The 25,178-nt window shown below is 42.5% G+C and overlaps 1 protein-coding gene across 16 annotated transcripts in view; it reads left to right on the top strand.

Moving 5' to 3' along the window:
- The window catches only part of NPAS3 (neuronal PAS domain protein 3), an 845,929-nt gene that overhangs the window by 795,160 nt on the left and 25,591 nt on the right, over window positions 1-25,178 (top strand). For all 16 annotated transcript variants that reach the window (XM_082737849.1, XM_082737862.1, XM_082737861.1 and 13 more), the window contains one exon: window positions 21,794-21,987. In XM_082737849.1, coding sequence (XP_082593975.1) covers window positions 21,794-21,987 — 194 coding nt within the window. The remainder of the gene's footprint in view (window positions 1-21,793; window positions 21,988-25,178) is intronic.

The raw sequence follows: 25,178 nt of genomic DNA, 5'->3' as shown, positions 1-25,178 counted from the left end.
CAACTCTCTGTGTATCAGAATGCTGTAAAACAGGATTCACCCATAATATGGGCACTTAGCAAGAAAAATGGGCCAGATACCAATGTTATCTTATAACTCACAGACTTCTAAAAAGGAAAAGCATTGATACCCCAATCTGTGCGTTATCTTTCAAGTGTACTTCAGATTCTGTCTGCCTCTCGAAACCAACTTGGGTACGGCTGGGTCTTCGCAGAGAACTGTTCATTAGGATGCTTCAGAAAGTGTTAAGACACTTTCATAAAAATAAAAATCCAAAGTGGAGCGTCATGTGAGGTGAAGAAAATGGAGCTATAAAGGATTGGTGGGAAGGATGAAAAAGCTGTAGTTAGTTTCCCTTCCAAGTTCCAATATGCTAAGATTTTTATCAATGATATTGTTTTTCGGCAACGATACCTGCCTCCGGGAACATCTGCTCTGTAGCTGTCAGGATTTTACTTCTCCAAATATGCTTAAGGTGATTCTGCTAAATTGATTAAAAAAAAAAAAAAAAAAAAAAAAAAGGACACTCTGCAATGTAGAAGGATTGCTCAAAAGAACATTCCCAAGCCTTTCATGTGTAACTGCATTTGTGTGGCTGGGCATTTATTATGCTATAAATTCCATCGCTGATTTTGGCCAGTTCAGATTGATTCTGCAGTAACTGTAAGTAATGAACCTTCTAGAGCCAAAGGGGGGAGGAAAGGAGGAGGAAGAGAGGTAGCCGATACACATGTGACTGTGGAAATACAAATTGTAGGGTTCATTTAGGCTCAGCTTTTATCAGATCGCGCAGCCAATACCTACAAAGCAGGAAAATATATATCCAGAGAAATCTACAGGTTCCTTGACTTGACTCTGGGAGTTACGACAGGCAGACAGAGGAGAACAATTCTTAGGGAAAGGAAGCAATTTATCTTGCCCTGAACCTTTACTTCCAAACTTGTTCCTTCCCATCTTTTTTCACTTTTTTCCATCTAAAGCATAGGCATCTGTCCATCCTCCCAAGAGCAACAAAATATGGAGCTCTTTTCTTGGGGGAAAGTTAGCCATCCCTGAAGGCTGGCCTCCCTCAGCTCCCAATACCTAGGACTGGGTGGACTCTTAACCCAAAAGATGTTCCCCAGGAATTGGAGTGTGACTCTTATAAGTTCAGACTTCTGGAAAGACTCAGTTATCCTGGAGCTGATTTCTGAGACTAGTAAGAAACTAAGTTAACCAATGAGATGAACAGCAGGTGAAACACCACTTGGGGTACCCTAGGACCACTGCCCCCATCCCCCACCCCAGTCACATGACCACTTCCCCCAACACCTCACCCCCTCTTGTGGTGGTGGCTAAAGAAAGAAGGTGTCAATGAACGAAGCAGAGACAGCAGTAATCTGTGCTGCAGTGAAGAAGTACCATCTAACATTACGGTGGGGAAGGGGAGTTCTGATACCCTTTCATCCTGGACACTAGGGAAATGGGCAGCATGTGGGAAAAGGAATAGAGTGTGATTTGGGACCATGGAGGCCAGCAGAGCTAGGCCAAAGTAGAGAGAGTTTAGGAGGGAAGAAGGGAGGAGAGGAACATAAAGACTGACCAGAAAGAAACATTTCACCTATGAAGGAAACCAAGGAAATCCTCAGTTCATTCTTACCCAGCTCCCTTCTCCTTTCTGACCTCATTATCATGGTAAGCTTAGGAGTAGGGTCAGGCCCAGAATGTTGGATTATGGTGATAGCATGGGCATAGGGGGCATAATTTTAATGGAATGTGGGCAGGCGACATTTGTTCCAGTCCTGGGCTTTGTGTCCCCATCCCAGTGAATTTTCAAAACTACAGAGGCATGAACGGATAATCCATCTCTGAGAATGGCAAAGCACCCTCACTGTTCATTCATCCCCAAGAAGAAATACCACAGATTTTTCTGAGATTCTTTCCCCTGTGTTCTTTTCCCTTCCCCTCTTGAGAATCATAGAACCGTAGAGCTGAAAAGTTCATAGATGTGGTATTTGAACATTATGAGGTAGAGCTAACAGAATGGACCATCTGGGGCTTCTGGAAATAGGTACATTTCTCACAGGGCTACTTGTTTGGGGTAGTAGTTATTAATTGCCACCAGACCTCTTCTGTCAGAAACCACAGAAACAACAGGGCAAGTCTTTAGATAGGGGCATCCAGAGTTAGCCAAATGGGGAAGCCCAGAGCTACTGTGAAAGTAGGTACTAGACCACACAAATGGAACACTCGGCCCAGAATGGACATCTCCAGCTGACTAAAGCTCCTTTCTGTATGTATCCCTTGGTACCGTTATTATTGGAACTCACTATCAGTCACCCCTCCTGGCACCTTCTTGGTCTATCTGGGCACAAAGTGAAGAAGAAGGCAAAGGGTTTCATAGGGAAGAGAGGCAATATCCTGTTTTGAATCCTTTTTTTAGAAATGAGTTGGGATAATCAGGAGTTTCAGAAAATTGTGAATTGTTTTAGCTCCATTCAAAGGGAAGGACTAGCCCCTGAACTGTGCCTAATGATTCTACAGTATGCCACAATACTTGTGCAACTTCTAATTTGGTTCAGTCTATTATTTCTTGTGGTCATGTTGGAATTTGAACATACCATTTAAAAAGTCGGAAATATTAAGAAGACTGAAACACTAGTGAACTTCCAGAGCTGTGTGGCATGTCGTCTACAGGTCAGAGAGGAGATATAAGAATGGGACCGTAGGAGGTGCCTGGGTGGCTCAGTGGGTTAAAGCCTCTGCTTTCGGCTCAGGTCATGGTCTTAGGGTCCTGGGATCGAGCCCCGCATCGGGTTCTCTGCTCAGAGGGAGCCTACTTCCTCCTCTCTCCCTGCCTGCCTCTCTGACTGCTTGTAATCTCTATCACATAAATTTAAAAAAAGAAAAGAATGGGACCGTAGATCGAGAGAAGTATGGCTATATGTCTTTCCATAATAACTAGACAATTAGTTAGGCATGTTTATGACCAATTAAGACTGCCACAGGGTCAATGTGTTGACTTGTATAAAAATTAACCATTAATTAAAGCAATATTTGTACAGAAGTTGATTCCAACATGTCATTGGAATCTAAACTCTCTCCAGTGATCAACTATGTTGTAGTAACTGTTGTAGCCTAATAGAGCTACCAGACAGAAATTGATTAAAAAAAAAAATCTGTAAATTATTAAAAGCTGAAAGTAATCATCGATACAGATATTTATGTGGTTTTTTACATATAATAACTAATATTAAAAAATCGCATTAATGACATTTTTGGTGACTTAGTAGAATGTACAGAGCCCTGGTCCTAGAATCAACAGACATAGGTTTAGCCCCGATTTGTATCTGACCTTAGGGAACCCATTTAGCCTTCCTGAGTCTGTTGAAAGGGAGTTAAAGTGCCTCTTCTGAGGTTAATGTAAGATAATATGAGTGAAAACGTTTGTAAGGTCTAAGTCTCTGTTAATATCTAAGATTATCTCTAGTGGATTACAACTGTAACATTTGGGACCTTAGCATTTCTGAAGATACTGGCTTAGTTTATGTTTTTCACTAGGCATTGATCTTTTCTCCAGTTTATTTCTGTTCTTGGTGCATATGTTTTTGTCAACAGAATCATTTTTAACAAACCTTCAGATGACCTGTTTTATTTCTGAAGGGGTCAAAGGGCAGAAAGTATGTTCATAAAATAAGAGGAGGAAGGTGGTCAGAAGTTACCACCAGGCTCTATCCCCACAGTGAGGTCTGCGGGTTGCTCAGAGAGAAGGATCATGGAGTGGCCAGGAATCCATGGAGAATTCCTGGCGGATGGGTGTGACGAGCCTCTTAGGACTCCTTGCCACTGTGGCTCACTCCGGTTAATGTCAGGTCTACTGTTTATATTAGCCAACTGTGAATTTGGTACTGTGCTATTCATTGAGTGAAACCTTATATAACACTGTTTGCACTGACCAGACTTGGTAATTAGTAACAAAGAGATTCTTAAGTTCCTTGACACAGAAATGGTGTGTTTTCTCCCAGGGTCATGAAGAGCCAATCTCCATGGACATTTTCTATAGTTCCCACAAGGTGGCCTCTTGAAGAGCCCAGTGTGTTCAGGCAGTAACTAATAAGAATCTGATCATAACCTATGTTCTCAAGGCAATTTCACTGAAAGATTTTTGAAGCAGAAGGGAGCAGGGTTTTAGATTGCTCAGGTAGATCAAGATAGGAATTGAGAGTGGTGGAAGTGGTTTGTGGTCTGTGAAAGAACAACACTAACTTGGAAGAGCATCACAACTACGTCTGACTGTATAAAGCTGAACCAAAAAGTCATCTATCTTTGCCTCCCGTTCCTTATTTACAAAATGGATAGGCTACTGTATGCTCTACCAGCCTCAGAGGCTATTATAAGAATCAAAAGGAAGAAAGTTCAGAACTTTGTCCCTCAGGATGAATGGAGAGTGTTCAAGCAGTCAGTCATCCATTGAGTACTTCCCAGAGTCTATGCCCTGTGTGGTATACCGGGAAAGAAAAGACATTCTGTGCCTCTGAGGAGAAAGAGAGGGGCAGAGGTAAGAGAGAATAACCCCGAGTAGTACATGTCTGGTGCTTCCTGGCTATAGAGACAATACTGGGAATTCAAAGGGAAGAGGACAGCTTTGGGCAAGAAGGTTCCAAAGAGGAGAAGGGGTTTGACATAGATCCTGAAGAATGGATATTATTTTCACTGATGGAGGGAGATAGAGAAGGAATTCCTGGCCTAGGAGGTAGTGTAAGAAAAGGTATTGAGAAGGTAAATGCAAGACAGATTCCAGAGATGGTGTAAAAAACATATGGAGTATGGGGGGGGGGGTGGCTGGAAGATCGCATTGTGAAGCTTGGGACTCAATCCATGGTCACAAGACTTTCCTGAAAACTAAGTGGTCTGAAATTTATTCCAGGATCAATCAAAGTTTTTGAATAGTAACAATAATAATAGTAGTAGTAGTAATGATAGTAATACTTTATATCGACAAGGCATTTTGTTTTCAAGTAAAAAAAAGCACTGCCCCATTTGGTTCTTTCAGCAACTCTGTAAGATAGGGATGGCAAGGATGATCGTGCCCATTTGACACGTGGGAAATAGAGCCTCGGAGGTGCCATGTCGTTGTTCCAAATCACATAGCACATAAAATGAGGGATGGGGGTCAGTGTAAAGACACTGCAGGAAGATGAATCTGGCAGCAAAACACAGGATAAATTAGAGTGAGGAAAAAAGAGACCAGTTAGGAAAATGCCCTTCGGGTTGTCTAGCTGCAAGATTTCAGTAGTCCTTACTAGTGTCACGGCACCCAGAAGGAAGATAACACCAGTCGTTAAGAGAGAGGGGAAAGGAAGAAGTCCTAAGCCTGATGATTGGCTCTAGAAAGTGAGAGGCAGAGAATGAGAGACGAGTCCAAGAGAAGTGATTGCACTCAATAATTCTGACTTTAACCTCTGATGAAATGGAAGGGTTACTAAAAATAAACAGAGCCCCAAGGCCCAAGCCTGAGTAATTAGTGAATGCTAGCCTTACCCACACTGGTTTTCTCTCCTCACCTGGACAGGGTGCTGGCCATTCCTTTGATTCACCTTCCTTTGTAGCCCCAATCACACCCTCCTGAGGCCCAGGGAGGAGGCCTGTGGGATCCTTATTAATTGTGATGGCCCCAGTGCCTGGCACAGAGCAGTGCCCATTACAGTCAAATGCTTACCTATTTAAGGAATAAATGAATGAGTAAATGAATGAATGCCCTCACAGTTTTCTTCTCAAATCTCAGGTCAGGTCCTATACTCCTTTCTTGAAAAGTCTTCAGTTGTTCCCGTACATCTATAACAGAAAGTCCTGATTCCTTTGTATGGCATTCACAGTGTCCCGCCGTCTAGCCCACTTTAACTATGTCAGCATTTCCCACCCACTCCGGGGTCTCTCTGTACTCCCTTACGTCCCCAAACACAAGCAGCAGTTTTGCCTCTCTGTGCTTTTGTTGATAAGAGTTCTTCGATCTAAATGCCAATCAAATCCTACTCGTCCGTAGGAATTCCGCTCAAATGCTGCCTCCCTCATGAGCACCTCTCCATCTATCTCATCAGGACAGTCCCCCTCGTCACTTCCCCGCACTTTGCATTTACAGGCCTCATTCAGGGCTCGGCTCACACATCCATCTCCCTGACAGGTTTGCCCCCACGGGGCCTGGCAGAAGGGTGGCACCTAGTAAGGGTTCAAATGAAGGAAAAGAAAAATGGCAGAAGAGCTGCTCTGGGAAGAAGACGATGAACTTCATTTTCACATTCTGTGATAAAATTCACCACTCTGTTCAACAGATGTATCTCGGTGAAAAATCAAATCCATGTCAGCAATGTACATTTTGGCAAAAGAGCTACTTCCCTTTGCCTTTTGAGAGGCAACGTCAGTTTACTTTAATATCCAGGTTTTTCGTTTTTCTTACTCAGCAGAAAAAGCCCATTCAAACAAAAGGAAGAAACTGACATATTTTGGATTGACAGATGTCAAGGGACACTACCACCTAATTTCCTTATTGATTAATTTGAAGGTAATTTTCTGGTAACCCAGGCTTCCAAAAATGTATTTTTAAGTGGCATGTTGGTAAAAGAAAATTAATTTCTCTGCGTTAAACTTGCCAGCTTTTGAATTAATTGCATGAGCCTAACAATCAATTAATAAATGTTAAGCAAACAAGGGAAAATCGGTCAATTAAAAATGACAAAATTGATTCTGAGGGTAGATAAACCAAAAGACTGTCAAAATGCTCACTTCAAAGTTTGGAGACCCTGCCTCTCTGTACAGTCTACCTCCTACTTTCTACACAGCATTCAAATTGCTGAAGCTTTATTATAATTTCTTATAAATAAATTACCACCTAAGTCTTCTTTGCTGCCTTAGAGGGATTAAGGAAATCAAACATAAACAGCAGTCCTCCACTAGCTACCAGGAGAAGGTCATTGCTTTGGGAAAGCGTGCCACCCACCGTACTCTGGAGAGGTGGTTTTGAAAGGGAAGCCTGTGCAAAGTGGGCCAACGTTCTCTCAGTGTTTGCCAATGCTCCATCAGGAAGAAGTTCTAGAGACTGCCTTTCTCTCTCCTGGTCATAAACTCAGTCAAAGATGTCTTCTGGAGAGCGGGCAACCGTGGAGTGGCATACTCAGGGAGAGCGCGCACCTTCTTAGAACATTCAGACTGAAGCTTCTCAAACAGCACTCTCTGGACTCTCGCATTTGGGGCTGAACATGGGCTAGGAGGCGTAGATGTATTCTTCTGGCCTGGATTTTGAAATTGGTTCCCCACACTTGAAAAGGTAGACACCTCGCAAATGAAGTCTAAAGAGAGCATATGAAGGATAGAATTTGTCTCCTAAAAATAACTGCATAGGCTTTGTAACTATGGCAGGTTACTGCTTGTGTTTACCTGGCCCGCCGTGCTTGCCTTTGGTCCCACTCAGGGTGGGTTTTATCAGAAAATTAGCCCACTGTCCTCTCCTACGTGGGCTAAAAAAATCAGGATGAGAGCACACACATCACTAATTTCTCCATTTTGCCAAGGGCACTTTTCATAACAGATATGTGTAAAACTTCTAGAGCTATTTATATTTTAGTAAATAGAAGATCTCCAAATATAGTGTGAAGAAAAAAAAAAAGACACTGATGAAGTGTGCTTAAACTTCTACATCCTATTAAATCTTCCCTTGAATGTTGACAATCTTTCAGTCTTAATATAACCAAAATCAAAACCCATCCCCTTCACACCAGACCTTTCCATCTTTGTACATGGTATCCTCCTCCATCCTGAGACTTTGGCCAAAGGTCAAGAGTGTCCTTTGAGACCACTCTTTACCTCTGACCCCACACTGAACACATTAGCAAATTCTGGCATCTCAGCCTTCGAAGTGTTTCCACAACCCAACCACTTCCCACCATTCCTTCTTGGGCTACCATCACCTCCCCAACCTGGACCTCTGCAGAGGCCTCCTCCTTGGCCTTCCTGCTGCTGCTCGGGACCCCAGGCAGCCATCTGCAGCAGCCAGAAACATTCATCAGATTTCAGCTCTCCTGCTTCATCTGTCCTTTTCATCACTGTCTCCCAGAGCCTAGAACAGTGCCTGGCAACATAGGAACCTCGGTGATCCTTGCTGAATGAATGAAATCCTGTAGTTTGGGTGAGGTATACAAAATGCTGCAGGGGCATTTGGATGTTTGGGAAGCATCATCTGACAAATAGAAACCGGCAAAGAGGGGGAGAGCTGCCCCTGACCCTCAGTCTTCCGCCCATCTGCCATTTCACGGCTCTCCCTATTCCTCCCTTCCAAACTCTTCTGGAAAAGGAAATACAGCAGGAGTGGGCTCGGTTGGCCCATACTGCCTAAAGCCTCTCTTTTGGGGTCTTTGTCTGCCTAAACCAAAGTAGGAATAAGAAAGTCAAGTGCCGATCCTAGTTCTTTTAAACAGTCACATACATACTTGGCAGTCATGATAGCACAAGTCACTCCAATAATCAAAAGAATCATTACTTGTTTTGCTAAAATCCCAAGGAAATCGCACAAGATGTGATATTTCAGCACTAATGAGGTTGTGCCTGAAGAAGTGTGATTTTAATTGTGATAGATTTAGAGAATCCATTGCAACACTGCGGGAGAACAGCGTGCTCTTTCCAGTTCCAGGAAAAGGGCATTAATATCCCATGTTTTTGTTTTATTTAGTCTTCGCTGGCTGTGTGGAGAATCACCTAAGGTGATGCTAGCGCTACTAGGGGCTACATCAAATAAAACCCTATAAAGAAACTTTATTTTCTCCTCCCACACCACGAACAGACACTGTACAACAGAGGAACATTTGTCTTGAGTTGCCTTACAAGCTACCAGATTGATTTGCTTTGCCACCGACAGTTCTGATCCCAACAACCTTTCCACCACCTTCCACCCTCCGAAGGTGGAAAGTCACTGCTTTAGTACAGTGGCTCCCTCAGCCTTTACACCAGCAGATGGAGGAAAGGCATTCCTGCAGAATTCTCTGTCATTCTCAAGACCGAGCTGGACTGGGTGTGAAAAGCTCCCGGTGGAAGTGTGCATATGAGCAGTGTTGCTGATTACTTCATTAGAACCCTGTGCGCTTCAAGAGCCATATGCTTTCAAGTTTCTTTAAATGGTATTAGGGAAAAATATCCTCAAGGCATTATTTTTAAAGGGGACTTCAAACGTTCCCTGAGAAATAAAAAAAAAAAAAAAAAAAGGATAGCACGTTTGAACTCTAGGGGGTTGCAGGAGAAATCTTACTTAGCAAGACTGAAAATGGAGCCCTCTGTTCAGTTTCAGGGGGAAGTAAGGGTTGGTCACAAGCAGAAATAAATTTGAGACATGGATGGAGGAAGATGCAGACAATCTCCAAATCCTTGAACCCTTATAATAAAAGAGCAGAGAAGAAGAGGACTTGAAAATGGAAATTAAAAAAAAAAAAAGAAAAGAAAAAGAAAGTTTTTGTTCTCAGATCTGGTGGAATAAAGAGAATTGAATGATTCCCCTCCATACCTTACAGAGTGCAAAAGGCTGCGGGTTCTTCCTGTTTCTTCCACAAAGCAAACACTTCTAAACAATCCCCCCTTCCTGTGTTACATGTATTCAAACATATTAAAGACCTGGGAAGCAAGGCTAGAGATAGGGTTTACACTACTCATTTCAAGTCTCCCTGCAAAGGGTCTGCTCCAGAGGTCAAATCAAAGAGATGCTTCTAGTTTAAACCCTCCTTTTCTAAATAGATCCCAACCTGATCTCATTTAATGCATTGATATCTGGTTTCTCAGGCATTATGGTTGCGGTATTACATATCAAAAGGACTCTTGAGAAATTCCCTCGAATTGATAATTCTAATTTCTTATGTATAACTACTCTATATTCACTCAGAGGACGGCTGCATTGTATGCTAAACCATGAATCGTGGAAATTGGTCCCTTTGTACGTAGGTTTGTATTAAATCGAGATGCTCTCTTTTTTTCCCCCTGTTTGTTCCCACACTTGAGTTCCTGGTGTCAGTTTGTATTTGCCTTCTTGAGCATATTAAAGTTTTTCTAGTGCTTGTGATGTTCTTGCCAAGAGCACACTTGCAGCAATCTGCACTAGAACAGTCTTTGTGCCAATTACTTCAAAAAGTATTCTTTAAAATAAAAAGAGGGAGGGGGAATTTTTTTTTTTAAGGGAACTTTCAGGTTATAGTGTGATGGTTTCAATTTTAATTCTTGAGTCAGTCTTCCTGAAATGATGGCTTAGAGGCTCTGAAATGTGCATCTTTGGTTTGTTTTCTCAATCTCTCTCTCTCTCTCTCTCTCTCCCTCTTTTTTAAAAAAGCTTTTCCACAAAATGGAAGTCCCGATAAAGACAGAGGAATAGCAGGGGAGTCGGGAGTGTGGAGGAAACTGCTGTGGTTGCTCACACCACACCCTCATCTACTTAAACAGCTTCGGGAAGGAAACTGCTAGAAGCTTGTTAAAGAGTTTCCAAATGTGTGTCTGCAAATGACTCTCTCTAATCATGGCTGAATAAACCAAATGCAGCAAATGAGCTGGTGACAGGCGCCAAAGTCACATGAGTGTTTTGAATCGCATATGCTGAGTGGATAATAACCCATGTCAGGGCCATGGGGTCTTCTGAAGGTTAAAATCCTAAATTTGATCGAGTCCTTTCTATAGAGAGATATAAACACATTTGGGAAAACAGGAGGGAGTAGTGCCCCCCGAAAGGCACAATCAGTTAGGAGAGAAGGTGTTGGGCAAGAGAAGAGGGGACCTCGCTTTTCCGTCTCTACCTGCCACTAACTGGCTTTGTGTCCTCGGGCAAGACGGTCACAGCACTGGCATCTGCCTCCACACATGAGACACCGGAGGGTTGCTTGGGGCCATCTGCAAGCCTCCCCACCTGCAGCATGTAGTCTTTCTGGGATGTTGAACACAGAGAGGTTTGGGCACAGGTAGAGATCTATTCTCTACGTAAAGAGAGATGTTTTGAGAGGCGTGTCATTACCAGAATTTACTCTCACAAAGGAGGAAATTGAGGAGTCATTAAGGCAGCCTTCCAAAATATTAGCTGTAGAATTTAGAGGGCAGGTTAAGAGACGTTTAAGAAAATGACCTGTGCTAATCAGTGCGCAACACATATCACCCAGGCGTCCCAAAGAATAGAAACCAAGATAGCAGAAGCACACCATTATGGAAGTTTCGAGCTTTGAGGATGGATCCAGGCTGGGTATTTAAAGATGTTGGATTCAACAGACACAACGCTAAGGAAGGGTCTCTGCAGCCATGTAGGAAGGCTGCATCACTTTCCCCGTGAGGACACGGATGTAGAGAAGGGAGGTCCAAGTGTTCAGACGCAGAGCGACATGTTGCCTGAGTCTAACAGGAAAACTGAGGAATCTTGGCTTCAGTCACTGTAGTTTCTCACATACACTGTGGTTTCTCAAGTGCCCACCTTAAGAGAATGTTCTTTGTTCTTGCATTACTTTGAGTCCCACATACCTACGGTAGCCTCCGGGGAAGTGATCATTTCTCGGTTTGATCTTTCAGGAGTTTTATGTCTGAATTTGGATAATATTGGGGTTTTCATTTTCTTCAAAAATATTTATGACTTATGCATTTTGCTTTACAATCTTTTAATTATCAGAGATGCCTCGGTGGATGAATCAGCTAAGCATCAGCCTTTAGCTCAGGTCATGATCTCAGGGTCCTGGGATCGAGCCCTGCATTGGGCTCCCTGCTCAGCGGGGAGTCTGCTTCTCTCTCTCCCTCTGCCCCTACCTGCTTTGTGCTCTGTCTCTCTCGCTCTTGCTCACTTGCGCTCTCTCTCCCTCAAATAAATAAAATCTTAAAACAATTAAAAAATGAAAATAAAATTATTTAATTATCAGAAATACAATCATTAACACCTGTGTGCTTCCCCCTTAAGGAAATGGTTGCTGCAAAAATATATCAGCTCTTAAGACTGCAGACTTGCCCTTCCACAAAAGCCAACCCACCCATCTATTCAGATAAGGGTGGTTCTGCCTCCCCAGAAACCCAGCAAGAGATGGGCAGCTGACTCCTACATATAAGAGCTATTTTTTCTAAAGGTTTTCCTTTATTATCAAAAACACAGTCATTTCTTCTTTCTATAGAACTTCTGATTGGGTGGAGGGCATAGAAAAAGTCTGGCTTAACATTTTCTCAGGATGGCAAAGAACTCTCTGGAACTGCTGTCTTCATGCAGAGAAGCACTCGGTCGATGGTGCACAGCTGTTTTTGGACATTGGTTGCAATTTCGAGTGTCTATGTATAAATTCTGCTAGCAGACTCAAGAGGAACAAAGGCTAAGGAGACTAACTTAGAACAAGACTAGTTGTTTGACTCAAGAAATTTAAGTAAAATGCACATTCAACACAAGTGTTAAGCAAAGATCATAAATAGAAAACATTTCATTTATATCTTTCCCAATAAAAGTTCATGGGTTCTAAAGAAACTACATGATGTGATATGGTATTGGGGCAGGAATGGGGGTGGTAGATAGGAGTAAGGAAGCCAGTTTCTATTCCTTATTAGTCACAGGGCTGGTTCTGAGTCCTTTTTTTTTTTTTTTTTTAAAATGCTGTTGGAAAATAGAATTGTAGTCTCTTAAACTGAGAACTGCCACTTCACCTTCAACAAAGTGGCACTAAGCCACAAGGGTCCTCTCCGGTCCACGAGGGCTGATACCCCTTCTTCCATCTCAAGTGATAGAGGAATAAAAAAGTTGCCCTCTACAGAGGTACGATGGTCCTCTGTCCTTCTCTAGGAGACTTTAATAAAGTAACTGAATCAAACAAAATTTGATCAGATGTGTATGGTTCAGCCTTCTTGCTTTGCCCCTTAACAATTTATCGAGGTGTTTCTACCCATGGTCCTGTTTTATTAAATGATATTTGAAGTGTTCCACTCTCGGAGAAAATGTGGTTTATGTCTTTGGCATACATTTACATAATCTTGTTAAGGAAATCTCTCCAGCTTCAACTATCCCAATAAAAAATCTTATCTCTGGTAGAAGAAAGACTGTTTTCTCCAAAGGGAGCAAGAAAAAGATATGGAGTCCAGACACATTTTGAGAAACTAAGGCCGTAATTATAGTTATATTTTTATGTTATGTATTGGAAGTTTGTTAAAAGAGATGGATGAGAAGTAATTGTTATGTGTGGAGGATACAGTCACATAAGAAAAGAACGCTGTAGCTAATGTTTTTTAAATGTGGGTTTTAAAAATAATTTTTTATTTGTTGCCTTGGAAAATATTTCTATATTAAAAAAAAAAAAAACCCACTGAGTGTGATGATAAATCACCAGCAATCTCTCAGCTGCCCACCAGAGCCATCAAATTAAGGGTTAACTTCTCAGGATTGCCCTGAATTAATCAGGAGCTAAGCCAGGGGCAGACCGGGCGAGGGGGAGGGGATTGGCAGAGCTCGACCTCCCCCAAGAGGCTTTGCGGCACAGCAGTGCAGCCCACTGCAGCGTGGCCACTGAGAGAACGCAGACCTTTACACAAATAAAGGAGCCTTGACAGGGCTCCCAGGGCTGCTCCCTCGGGCATCCCGCGCACAGAAGGTACATCCTGATCCCGCAAGAGCCCAGGGTTCCTGCTTATCGTGCACTGGTCCTTCGTTTTCAAAGGACCGAGATAAGGGGTTGTGTTCTACAGAGTGGGGTCTTTTTTTACAGTGCAGATTTAACCGTAAATAGATGTTCGTCTTTCTTCGCTCACTAAGGAGGCAGTCTATGATCAGCCTCTAGGTCATCATCATTAAGATCTCTGGATTGGTCCTGCTCTTTATCTAAAGAAGACGCTGCAGGTGGATGGCCCAGTGCTTGGTGAATGCAGATCCCCAGGTCCCTCCCTAGATTTAAAGAACCCATAGTTTGGGGGCGGGGCCTGAGAATCCACCTGATTAATAAACTCCTGGGGTAATTCTCCTGCAGATTCAAATTGAAGCACCACTAACCTTAGAGGGGCTTTTGTTTTTGTTTTTGTTTTTAACATGAATCCCTGATACCAGCATGAGGTGTTTGGGGCTTTCTAATTTAAAGGACAAAGTCTAATTTCCCTCATGGACCAGACCCATTTAATTGTTTGTGTTACTTGTGTAAATTGACTTTATCTGTAACTGGAGGAATGCTTATCCTCACGCTTGTGAGTATGAGTCTGTCCACTAGAGTAAAGAAATGAACCCCAGCTTCCTCCCTTCCTCCGCTTTCCATGATCAGAATTGCCCTAACCTTTTCCAGCCTGTCCACTTCCTGAACTCACCTTCACGGAGTCTTTCTAGGAGTCCAAGCAAGCCTCTGATGGGCTATGCTCCAGTTACATCCTTCCCCCGACTCACCATTCAAATCAAATGGAGTCCCTGAGAATTAACATCTGCTAACTACAGCCCCTTTACCCAAGGACTGTCTCCTGCCAGGGTTCCTCTTTCTTAACTTTGGCCAGGATGCTTCCCGGGTACCCAGTCTCCCCTCTTCTCTTCTCTTCTCTGCCCTTAAATGGAGCCCATGTGAGACCCTCCCTAAGTTGTTGCTAGTCCTCTAGCCAAGTTGTTGCTGAATCTGGTGCCCAGTATTGAAGATCCCTGATCTTAGAGGAATTCTTGGGAAAAAACTCCCAGAAACCCTCCCACCACCTCAGCTGATGGCCATCTAGTTGATGATGATGTTCCAACACCACCCCTCCTGCTGTATCCCCCTTGGGTCCCTGAAAAAGTCTGCATTTTCACCCACTCCCTGCCACCACCTTATTTCCCCCTGAATCTCACCCCCCCCCCAAAAATCTCACCTCTGCCTTGAGAAGTTATACCTTTTCCCTCTTCTGCCTTTTCTTATCCCTGGTTGCTCCAGTCCCATTGTGAATTACGACAAAGCCTATTAGAGTAGAATCGGTTTCTAGAAATATAATCAGGGATCCTGGAAAAGGAACAGAAATGGCCTTCTGCTATTCTGCGCTCACAGGGTCCAACGGCCCCTCCTTCAGTTATGAGCCCTTTTCTCAGGAGAGCTCACCTCTCTGGACAAGTACTTGGGTCTCGGCTAAGCTTTTTTCTTGCTGTTTTGTTTTTTGTTTTGTTTTGTTTTTCTGGAGGACTTGTGCAAAGACCAAGGTGGCAGGAGTCAGACAGACAGGGACAGAGAGACCTGTTAGAGCTGATTCTCCAACCCATGGATATGGTCTAAATCTGGGAAACCCACTCCCTAAAAACTTGGAGGAAGTCATTTATATTAGGCTGATATCCTCACACGGATTTAGATTAAGTTGTTATGCTGTAGGCTAGATGTTTAGGTTCAGACGACCTAGCTAAGCCCTTATCTTTCAGTGGGTCGGGGGCCACCTCAAAGCCCCCATCACTTAAAAATAATTAGCTGGCTTTCCCACCTGAGCTAGTGATTTATGATCTGTATGCTAAACCAGACTTCTACAGGGGAATAAAAGAGAAAAGACCAGAGTGCCAGAAGGAAGCTTAATTTTTAAGGTAAATTTGGATTCCCTTAAAGGACGAGTGAAAAATCTCTGAAGATGCTCTAAACCCAGGGAATCCATAGTTTTCTCATGCCTGCAGCTCTTTTTGTTCCTATTTGCCTAGGCCTGTTCTGTGCTCTACATTATATGTGGAAAATAATGCACATAATACTTAGCATTTCCTTTTGATAAAGCAAACGTTTTATATTACTAGTACTGAAATTTATTCCTAAAAGAACGGAGAATAGCTTCCAGATGTATTTCTGTGTTACGGACTTTCTTTCCTTAAGTATTGACAGAGGGCAGGTTTTATCAAGGTCTTTGTGATGGGCTTGTTTATAATGAGAAGATATTAGTGGAGCACATCTAAGTGTTTATCACTAACAGATGACTGAAAAGAGCATATGGCAGGGAAAGAAATATATATTTGTCCAAGAAACGTGGCTTGTTAACACTCCCACACTCATCCTAAACTCTGCGAACTTGTACTTGTACCATGCACATCTGCGGGGGGTATCAGAAGAAAGAGAAAAGTCAGACCATGATTCCTTCAATATGGGACTGTCAGATAATGCTAATTTGGGACATTCTTATCAAAGTGGGTAGGATTGCAACTCAGAAACCCTGTGCATTCTGCTTTACTGTGGCTGGCATCCGGGCAATGCTGTGTAAGGGGTTTGGAAAAATACACGCTTTAGCATTTTTGTAGAGAGCTCTTTATGATAAAACAAGAACAATGAAAGGAAGCGAGAGGATTGAGCTCTTATAGAAAATTGAGCTCGGGGGCGAAGAATCTCTTAGTTCAGAAATCTCTTTTGAAGGATGTCTGTAGATTAGATTTAAGACCAGACTAAGATGAATCTTTAAAACACAGAGGCAGTTTTTACCTGGTATTGGCCAAAACCAAAGCATTGTTTCAGCTCAGAAATGACCCATAACACCCTATTGATTCATTCTTAAACTCTGCATTTATTAACTTGCAGCTGGACTCTGAAACTCCTGCCCCCACAATGGAGTTGTAAGCACAGTGGGGGAGTGGGGAAGGATTGTGCTATAGCACAGTAAAGGCCACTCAATGGAGCAATAGGTCATAGAATGCTCTAGAACTTAGCATGAACCCTAGGTATCATCCCCTGGTCCTTATCCTCCATTTTTTATCTGAGGAATGTTACCTTGGCCAAACTAGATGACTTGCCAAAATGACCAGACCAAAACTCAAATAAAATGTTCCATTTTTTCAATTCAGTGTTCTTTCTATGGCACAATACTCCTTCCATTTTGCAATAACTATGTTATTTCATAGGTTCATGGTTCTTGACATAATATGAGTATTTAGTCTCATACATTTGTATTTAAAATCATTGCCCATTCACCTATTTAACTTTACAAGGAAGCCATCCCATTCTTTAAGGTATTACCACTGGGACTGGTAATGATACGGCAAGCTTGGCAATTATGTCAGACTGGAATTGTGGGTGGAGAAAAGGGGGTATTTAGATGTTTCAGAATTTTTTTTTTTTTACAAAAGTCATCATGATAGAACAAAAAAACCTCAATTTAGAGAAAAAGAGAAGTTGCCTTAGGTTTCAAATACTCAAAGCAAGGGTTGGGAAGGGATGCTTTGGCTCTTCTCTCTATATTTTCTCCATTGGTAATTGCCTGACCTCTTTGGTTTTAACTATCATGGCAGGCAGGAGAGAAAGGGGAGGGGGGGCACTTTCCAAAATCATTCTTTCAACTATCATCTCTTATGTGTCCGTTCCCTTTTTCCAGCTCTCCCTAAGAGTCCTTGCCCAGGACCTCTCTAAATGTCCAGGACATTTAGATACAAAATGTCCACTGGGAAATCTATGTGGTCTCTCTGTCAGCAACTCTTCCATTCAGTCTATCATCATCATCATCATCCTACAAAATAGACACAAAATCATGGTGCTTCTCCCAAGGACCCATTATTGCTAATTTCTACTGCTTCTACCTTCCATTTTGGCCCATCTCTGTCTCTTCTCCTGCTCAAACCAACTGAAGTGTTCCTGGAGCCCTGGGCATTCTTAAGAGATTCCTTTTTATATTATTTGTTCTAGACCTTTTCCCTATCTGGGAACCCCTTCTACCATTCTATAATCCAATCTATGTCAGCAGTTTTTTTCCTAATGCCAGTTTCACATAGCCTTCCTGACCCATTCTGTCAAAAGTACTCCCTACCTATCCTGAACTTTCCATGATCTTACTCTTTATCTTTCTTATGGTGCCCTTAGGGCTTAACTGAAATTATATTTGTGAGTTTACAGTATATATCAGGCATGTATGTAGGCACTTTATATACATTTTAACTTAATCCTTTCAGCAGCCCTCTAAGACCTAGAAAGACCCCTACCTAGAAATCCATATTTTACTGGTCTTGGGTATAGCTTGGACATGGGAATTTTTTTTTTTTTTAAGTAGGCTCCACACTCAGCATGAAGCCCAATGCAGGGCTTGAACTCATGACTCTGAGATCAAGACTTGAAATGAGATCCAGTCAGTCATTTAACTGACTGAGCCACGTAGGTGCCCCTGGACACGGGACTTTTAAGTACTCCTAGGGTAATTCCAGTATATAGCATGGTTGAGAATCACTGGTTTCACTCCAAATCCATTAGCCAAATATTCTCCAATAGTGGGTATCACTTTTGAAGCGTTAAACAACAAACAAATGCTAGACCCTAGCCCAGTCCTGCTGAAGTAGACTTCTAGGAGACAGCGTCTAGGAATCCATATGCTGATAAAGCTTCACAGTTATTCTGTCACATAACCAGGATGGAGAGCTGCTGTCTTTGTCAGACACATATCATCTTCCCATAGTCCTAGTTTATAAGTAATTATACATGTCTCTTCCCACTGTGTAATCTGTAAACTCTTTGAGGACAGGTTTACATTCGAGTCACTGTGATCTGCTCCCTTGCACCGAGCAAGGTCCCTTGCACATAGTAAGTTATAGAAACTAAAGTACCAATATTATGTCCTTTGATGAAGAAAACAAAGATACCTTTACATAGTACTTCTTCTATGCTGAGTTTTTAATCTCTACTCTACTGACCTAGAAAGTCACTAAGTCATTTCAGTTCTCTGAGTATAACATTTGCATCTCTGTACAATGCCAGGGCTAGGACTTGAACTCAGCTCTTCTGACAATACTTTGGCCTCTACACCTCAGGCCTTCAAAGCAACTACAAAGTGAACAACTCAACTATCCATGTGTTCAGATACCCGCTGTCAGACGTGTTTCTAAAATTTGAACCTAACCTGTCACATGGGGAAAAAAAGGTTTGCATTATGAAATGGATTTGGAAAATACATTAATTTCAACCCAAAAGTAAGTATGGAATAAATAGACATGCTTTTTTTCTCACCTCCCTCACCTCCAGAGGTACCTATAGAGAGATAAACATACCCTTTAACATTTCCTAACTATTTATTTACTCCATTAGGGTTTTTTTTTTTTTCCTTCATCTTAGTTTGTACTGCTTCTCAAAGACTTTTCAAATAACCTAAACTTCTGGTTATAATTGAAATCTTTTTAAAGATTCATATAAAGTTTACTTAAGGTAGTAAATTGATATCTGGTATAAACTTGTGATGTTTCATTCAATATGAATATGCACATAAATATAACAAAATTGAAATGAAACTCAAACAACGCCTAGAAACCAGGATTCTAAGCTCTTTTTGCCATTTCTGAGCTAGGTGACTCTGGTCAGGGAAGGAACTTTCCTGAAGTCTCTTTTCCACCTGAAAAAGTGAAAGGGAGAAGGACCTAAGATAGACCTTCCTACATTTTCTTCCAGACATGAAAATTTATGATCTCTTAAAATAAGAAGAACTCATTTATTAGGCTTTGGGTCAAGATTAAATTAGTCACCAATCCTGACCCACTAATCAGTTGATATGTGAAGGGGCAAACAAAATTATAATGAAATTTGGACACTTCTTCACAAGGTAGAAAGCATTCACCTCCATTATCTCTTTTCACTTTCATAACATAACCTGCACAACACTTCTTATTATCCCCATTCCACAGAAAACTGAGAAGCAGATGGCTGAGTGACTTGTCCGGGGTAACAAAATCAGAAAATGACAACTATAGACCCCCCACGGAACCCAGCTTTTGACCCCTTTCAGCACTTCCCCCCGCTTTCAGCACTTCCGTGACCACAGGCAATGCTGGAGATGGGGACCTAGGTCAATCTGACATGGAGACAGCTCCCCCAGCAGCCTCTGTGCCTTCCCAAAATGTCTTCTAGCCCAGAAGCCCATAAATTGCTTTAGAATAGAATACCAAGTGAAGATTTATTTATCATATCTTTTCTGAATGCATATTTTCTGGAGCATTTATAGATCTGTTTTTCCAAGAAGCTGAGAGTTCCTGATAAAACACGACAGATAATGATAAATGAGCATCTATGTTAGCCTAGCTGGGAGGAGGTCCAGGGACTGTTAACACCCCCCCTGTGAAGTTAATCCCATTTCTTTTAGCCATTTCTTTATTAGTTAATGAGGTCTTACAAAAATGTGTGTCTGTGATGGTGTTTTAGCATCCTTGCCTCTAGGAACATTTTCAAATATTCATCAAGTCGCTCGTCTGACCAAAGCTTAAAGCAAAGGTGCATTAAGTATGAATTCTAGTCAACTTCAAATGTGGGTGGTCACAAAGCTGCTCCTGAAATAGCCCCCTTAGTAATCCTCCTCACTGGTATCTCCAGATCTGCAGCGCTGGGTGCAAATGTGAAGGGGAACCAGGGAATAAAAGGTATTATTTAGGACACCAGGACTCCGAAGGGCAGCCCCATAAGCTTTGATCCTGCCTCTTGACTGACAGCAGTGTGGCTAGCTTTTGGAAAACTGAATAACTTAAGGGAAACAAAAACAAAATGAAAAAGGAATGACCAGTCAAGCCCCTGGGAAGGAGAGCAGAGGCTCCTTGTTAATACTCCTAGAAGGCCAGTTCCCACTTCCCACTTGAGTTCCTTATAGCAAAGAGGGAATCATCAAAAGATGTCTTGGTGCTCAATGGTACATTTTTGGAGAGACAAACCAAAGACAGAAACTTGATTAACAACTAAACCAAGCTCCCTGGTACGGTGAATCACCGGCACTACATGTACAACCTCGTTTTGGCGGGTGCCCCACTCCGTAGCACGATCCTAGGAACACACCTAGAGTACACATGCGCACATACGTGCGTGCACATCTCCAACACCCTCCTCCCCCGACCCGTCTACACACACAAGACTTCCATCCTCCCAAAGCACACAATCCTTGATGCTTTTCCACCCTTTCATGATTTTGTTTCCTCAAAACATCACTTAAGGAAATTGACATTATGGCTGGCCTTCTATGTGTAGTTTATAAGCAAAGGGACTTTTTCAAAGGGCATCTGTAAAAATATCATTTCAAATGTGTGAGGAAGATGAAGCCCTTCTGTTTGATTCTGGATGGCTTGGACTATCTGTGGTATACTTTGTCTAAGAAGCTGAAAATGACAGCCCAGCATTCTCACACCTGTCTCTGCACAGGTAACCAAAATCGGGCACCAGAATGGTGCAGGTTTCCTGATCCTACTTTAGAACAAGCTTGAGGAACGAATGATGGGCCAAAGTCTTCTGACCTTCAACCCCAGAGGGCAGTGCCATAAATCACAGTAGTACTGGTAGCTCAGTGCTTTCTGACACAGAAGATCCCATTCATGTCATTGCCACTAAGACTTATATTCACTGGAGTCTCTTGGCCTTTTGTATGATCAACACCCACCGCTCCCCTGCCAAGTGAAGGAAAGCTCTGGGCCACACATGTGAAAGGAGATGGCCACTGTAATCCACTCAGTACAGATATGGAGACACACAGACATCATCCATTAACAAGGGCAGATACTGTAAACATTTCCTTTTGCAACTGATTGCTCAACTTTCTGGTCATTTTAACTGGTTATACACTTCATTGCAATGTTTTAAAAAAAAAAAAAGAAGAAGAAGAAGAAAGAGAAAAGAAAAGTAAAAAAGAGAGAGAGAGGGAAGGGCAAGAAAAAGTCCTGAAAATAGCAATAGCACAGTAATAATTCTGCTTTGAGTAAAGCTCAGCCTATAATATTATTTCTCTTTTGTCCCTGCCTCGGGGACATTGAGAGCACATTAACAGCCCTTATGATTACGGAAGATACAAACTAATGTTGGTTGTTCCAGATGTAATTTTGCAATTTCTCAAAAGAAATACTGTTCCGTCCCAGATGCAAAGTTGACTGTGTCCTGTCCTTAATGTTCTATTACAGGTGATTCACATAACAGGCCGGCTACGACTGAGGGTGTCCCTATCCCACGGGAGGACCGTTCCCAGCCAAATCATGGGTCTTGTGGTTGTGGCTCATGCCCTGCCTCCCCCTACGATCAATGAAGTCAGAATTGACTGCCATATGTTCGTCACTCGAGTAAATATGGACCTCAATATCATTTACTGTGAAAATAGGTACTTTGTTTTTGTTCTCATTTCCTCTGTTGTATGTTCCACATTGGTGAAGGCTGGTGTTTGTGGCAGTCTGAAGGATTTTACTCTCCCAGTGAGGCTCATTATAAATCCTGATCTTATTTTTAATGGCTGCTTGGACTGACACCAAACATGCTTTTTATTTAAAATTTACATTGCTGTCCTGATTTACGTTAGGGACAACAATGGAATGGATTGGGATACCCAGACATCCATAGGCTATAATTAAGACCCATTTTGGCCGAGAACCCAAGGAGAGAGCAGGACTGAGACGTTCTTGGCAAAACTATACCATAAAAGGTATCTCCTGCTGCCTCAGTCAGGCGTACTTCCTGTCTCCTGTACGGGCCCAGCCTCAGGATGACCAGTGTTCATACAGCCTTCAGCACATTGCCTTAGCTGCTTGCCGGGCAACCCGTTACCACAGACTGGGTGGCTCAAGCAACAGACATTTATTTCTCATAGTTCTGGAGACTGGGAGTTCCAAGATCAAGGTACAAGCTAATTAGTTTCCTAGCAAGAGCCCACTTCCTGGTTGCAGATAGCACTCTTCTTGCTGGATCTTCACACTGGGGAGAGCGAGAGCTCTGGTCCCTTCCTCCTCTTATGAGGACACTAATCCCATCACGGGGGCTCCATTCCCATGACCTCATCTTCACCTAATTACGTCCCAAAGCCCCCCACCCCCATACTATCACACTGAGTGTAAAGGCTTCACTGTATGGGTTTTGTGGTGGGAGGGACACGTGCAGGCCACAACACATGGAGGGGGAAAAAACGAGAATTCGAGGCCCCCCAGAGGGAAAAGGATGAAAAATCTGCAAAACTATTAAATAAAATGCTGTAATCCTGAGGAGTTTGCTTTTATAAATTTAATTTTTAAAAGAGAAAGAGAGAGACTCGTCATATAAAGGACTTGACAGTCCTTCCTTAACACCGAGCTTTGATAAAAGGACTTTTTAACCTCTGGTTTAAAAGTTCACTTTTTCCATTAAGCACAAAGCAAGGGACAAGGAAATGGGACAGTGCCCCCTCAGACCTTTCACCCACAAGTCACCAGCCCATCATCAGACCGATTTGAAGAAGAGAGAATCAGCGGGCATGGGGAGAAGAGGGAAAGAAGCTTCCTTGATATCATTCAGTCCGCTGGTGCCACAGGCAGACTCACTGAGGCGGTTTTGAGAGGGTGCTATTGTGGCACAGATTATGGTCACACACGGTCTCTGAGCCCTGATAGTGTCCTCAGGGACAAAATGAAAGAGCGAAATGGTCAAGCAGCTCAGGTAATTGACCTCTGCAGGGCCTAGCCAAGAGGAATACGGCCAGCGTCTGCGTTCGGTATGCTGGGAAGCTCTGAGGATGTTGAGCCCAAGTTGATATGCCTACCATTTCCAGTCAAGATTGGATCCAGAGGAAAGAATCCATCAGGAGAAAGAGACACCCACCAGAGCTATTAACATTCCATGGTGTAGAAGAGACCATGAACCCATCACTCTTATTTAACAAGTAACCCTAAATCTATTTTTTTCAAGTTTGGTTGGCAGTTCTTAAAATTTTTAGAAAACTAACTGTATACTTGGGTTGTGTGTAAGGTATTCTGGAATGGCAAAAGAGTATCAGGAAAGACAGACAAAAGGATTTGCTATGGTGAGCAAGTGATAATAAAGATAGCGTTTGTTAAACACTTAGCTACACGCTTGGCAATGTGCAAACCTCATTATATACATCATCTGCTTTAAGCTTCAGGACAGTTCTGTGATCTAGATGGGTGTTGCCATGGCCTTCGGCACCCTTAAGCAATTTCAGTTTAGAGAGAAAGGGTAAGTGAGACGCCCAAGGTCACAATTTGAACTCAAAATGTGCCAGATTTAAAAACCAGGCAGTTAGCTACGTGTGGGCCTTCCTGCATTCCCCTTCACTTTTTTTCTAAAGAAGTCAGACTAAGTGGTAAGGAAGCCATCAGACTAACCACCATTAAAGAACACAGTTCTAGCCCACAAAGCTGTTTACTCTGATGAAAAAGATAGAATGCTAGAGAGGGAGCACCAAAGCAGGGAGGCACATAGAAAGTCTGATGACCTATGGCTTTACCTCTTCAAATACGTAGGTTGGGCTCCCTTGATTTACATTTACTACTGTCACTCCCTACGAAAACCAGCGCGTCATCTTATTTACCTGCTTCCGGTGATTGTCCTGTCCCCAAACCCTCACTTCATTTTCATTCCTGTGATCACAGATTGATTAATTCTGCTCCATGGACCTGAGTGCCTTCTGGTGCCACTCCAATAATTGAGATCATTTTCTGTGACCCACTTTAAGCTTTTTTTCTTCCCTTTAAAGGAAAAAAAAAAAAACACACAACTTTTTTCCACAACCCCTTATTAGCCAATATAGTACGGCATTATTTCCCAGCTGAAGAGGATAGAAGTTATTTAAAAAGGACTCGTGTTAAAAGAAATTGCTTGCTTGACCTGAGGAAAAAGCATGCCTCATGTGCCAGGCACTGTGCTATGCTCATTTCATTTCATTCATCAATCCCCTCACCGACCTCCTAAGTTATTTTTACAGATAAGGAAACTGAGGCTCAGAGTACAAGATGCCATCAGGATCCCGCTCCTCATATAGGTCATCAGACTGGTCTGGGGATTTCTACACCAGTATTAAGATGTCTCTGGACACTGAGCTAGTCACGCTTGCCACAGTAACAGGCTCTGTACATAGGAATACGTCAGATTTTTGAAGGATTTCATTCCAATAAAGCATAAACTAAAGAACGTCTTCCCTGAAGTATCACTGGCTTTTTCCCAGGGCCTATTGTTTAACTAAGGAGTTGCTAACTAGAAACACAAGACCTGTCCTGGCCTCTGCAGACCATTCTTCTCCTCTGCATTCCCTAGGAGGGCCACGGACAAAGCCGACATCAGATGCCTTCAGGGGAGCTGGCAAATTTCAGAAACACCAATGAGGGCCTTTTAATGACATCCTTATTCACTCATTTGCAGAAAGGGGGTGTAAACTGTGCTTGGAAAGCAGCTAATGGTTTTAGGAAAACACCAACTAATCTGCTTTGTACCAGAAAACCATGGCGTTAACAAAACTCTTTATATTGTCCCATTTTCACCTTGGCTTACCAAGAATTCTAGTCTGGCCAAAAATCTTACTTAATATTTAAC

Source organism: Mustela nivalis, assembly GCF_964662115.1.
Source record: "Mustela nivalis genome assembly, chromosome: 6".
NCBI classification, from domain to species: Eukaryota; Metazoa; Chordata; class Mammalia; order Carnivora; family Mustelidae; genus Mustela; species Mustela nivalis.
The sequence above is the reverse complement of the archived record's forward strand: the minus strand, read 5'-3'. Positions and strand labels throughout refer to the sequence as shown.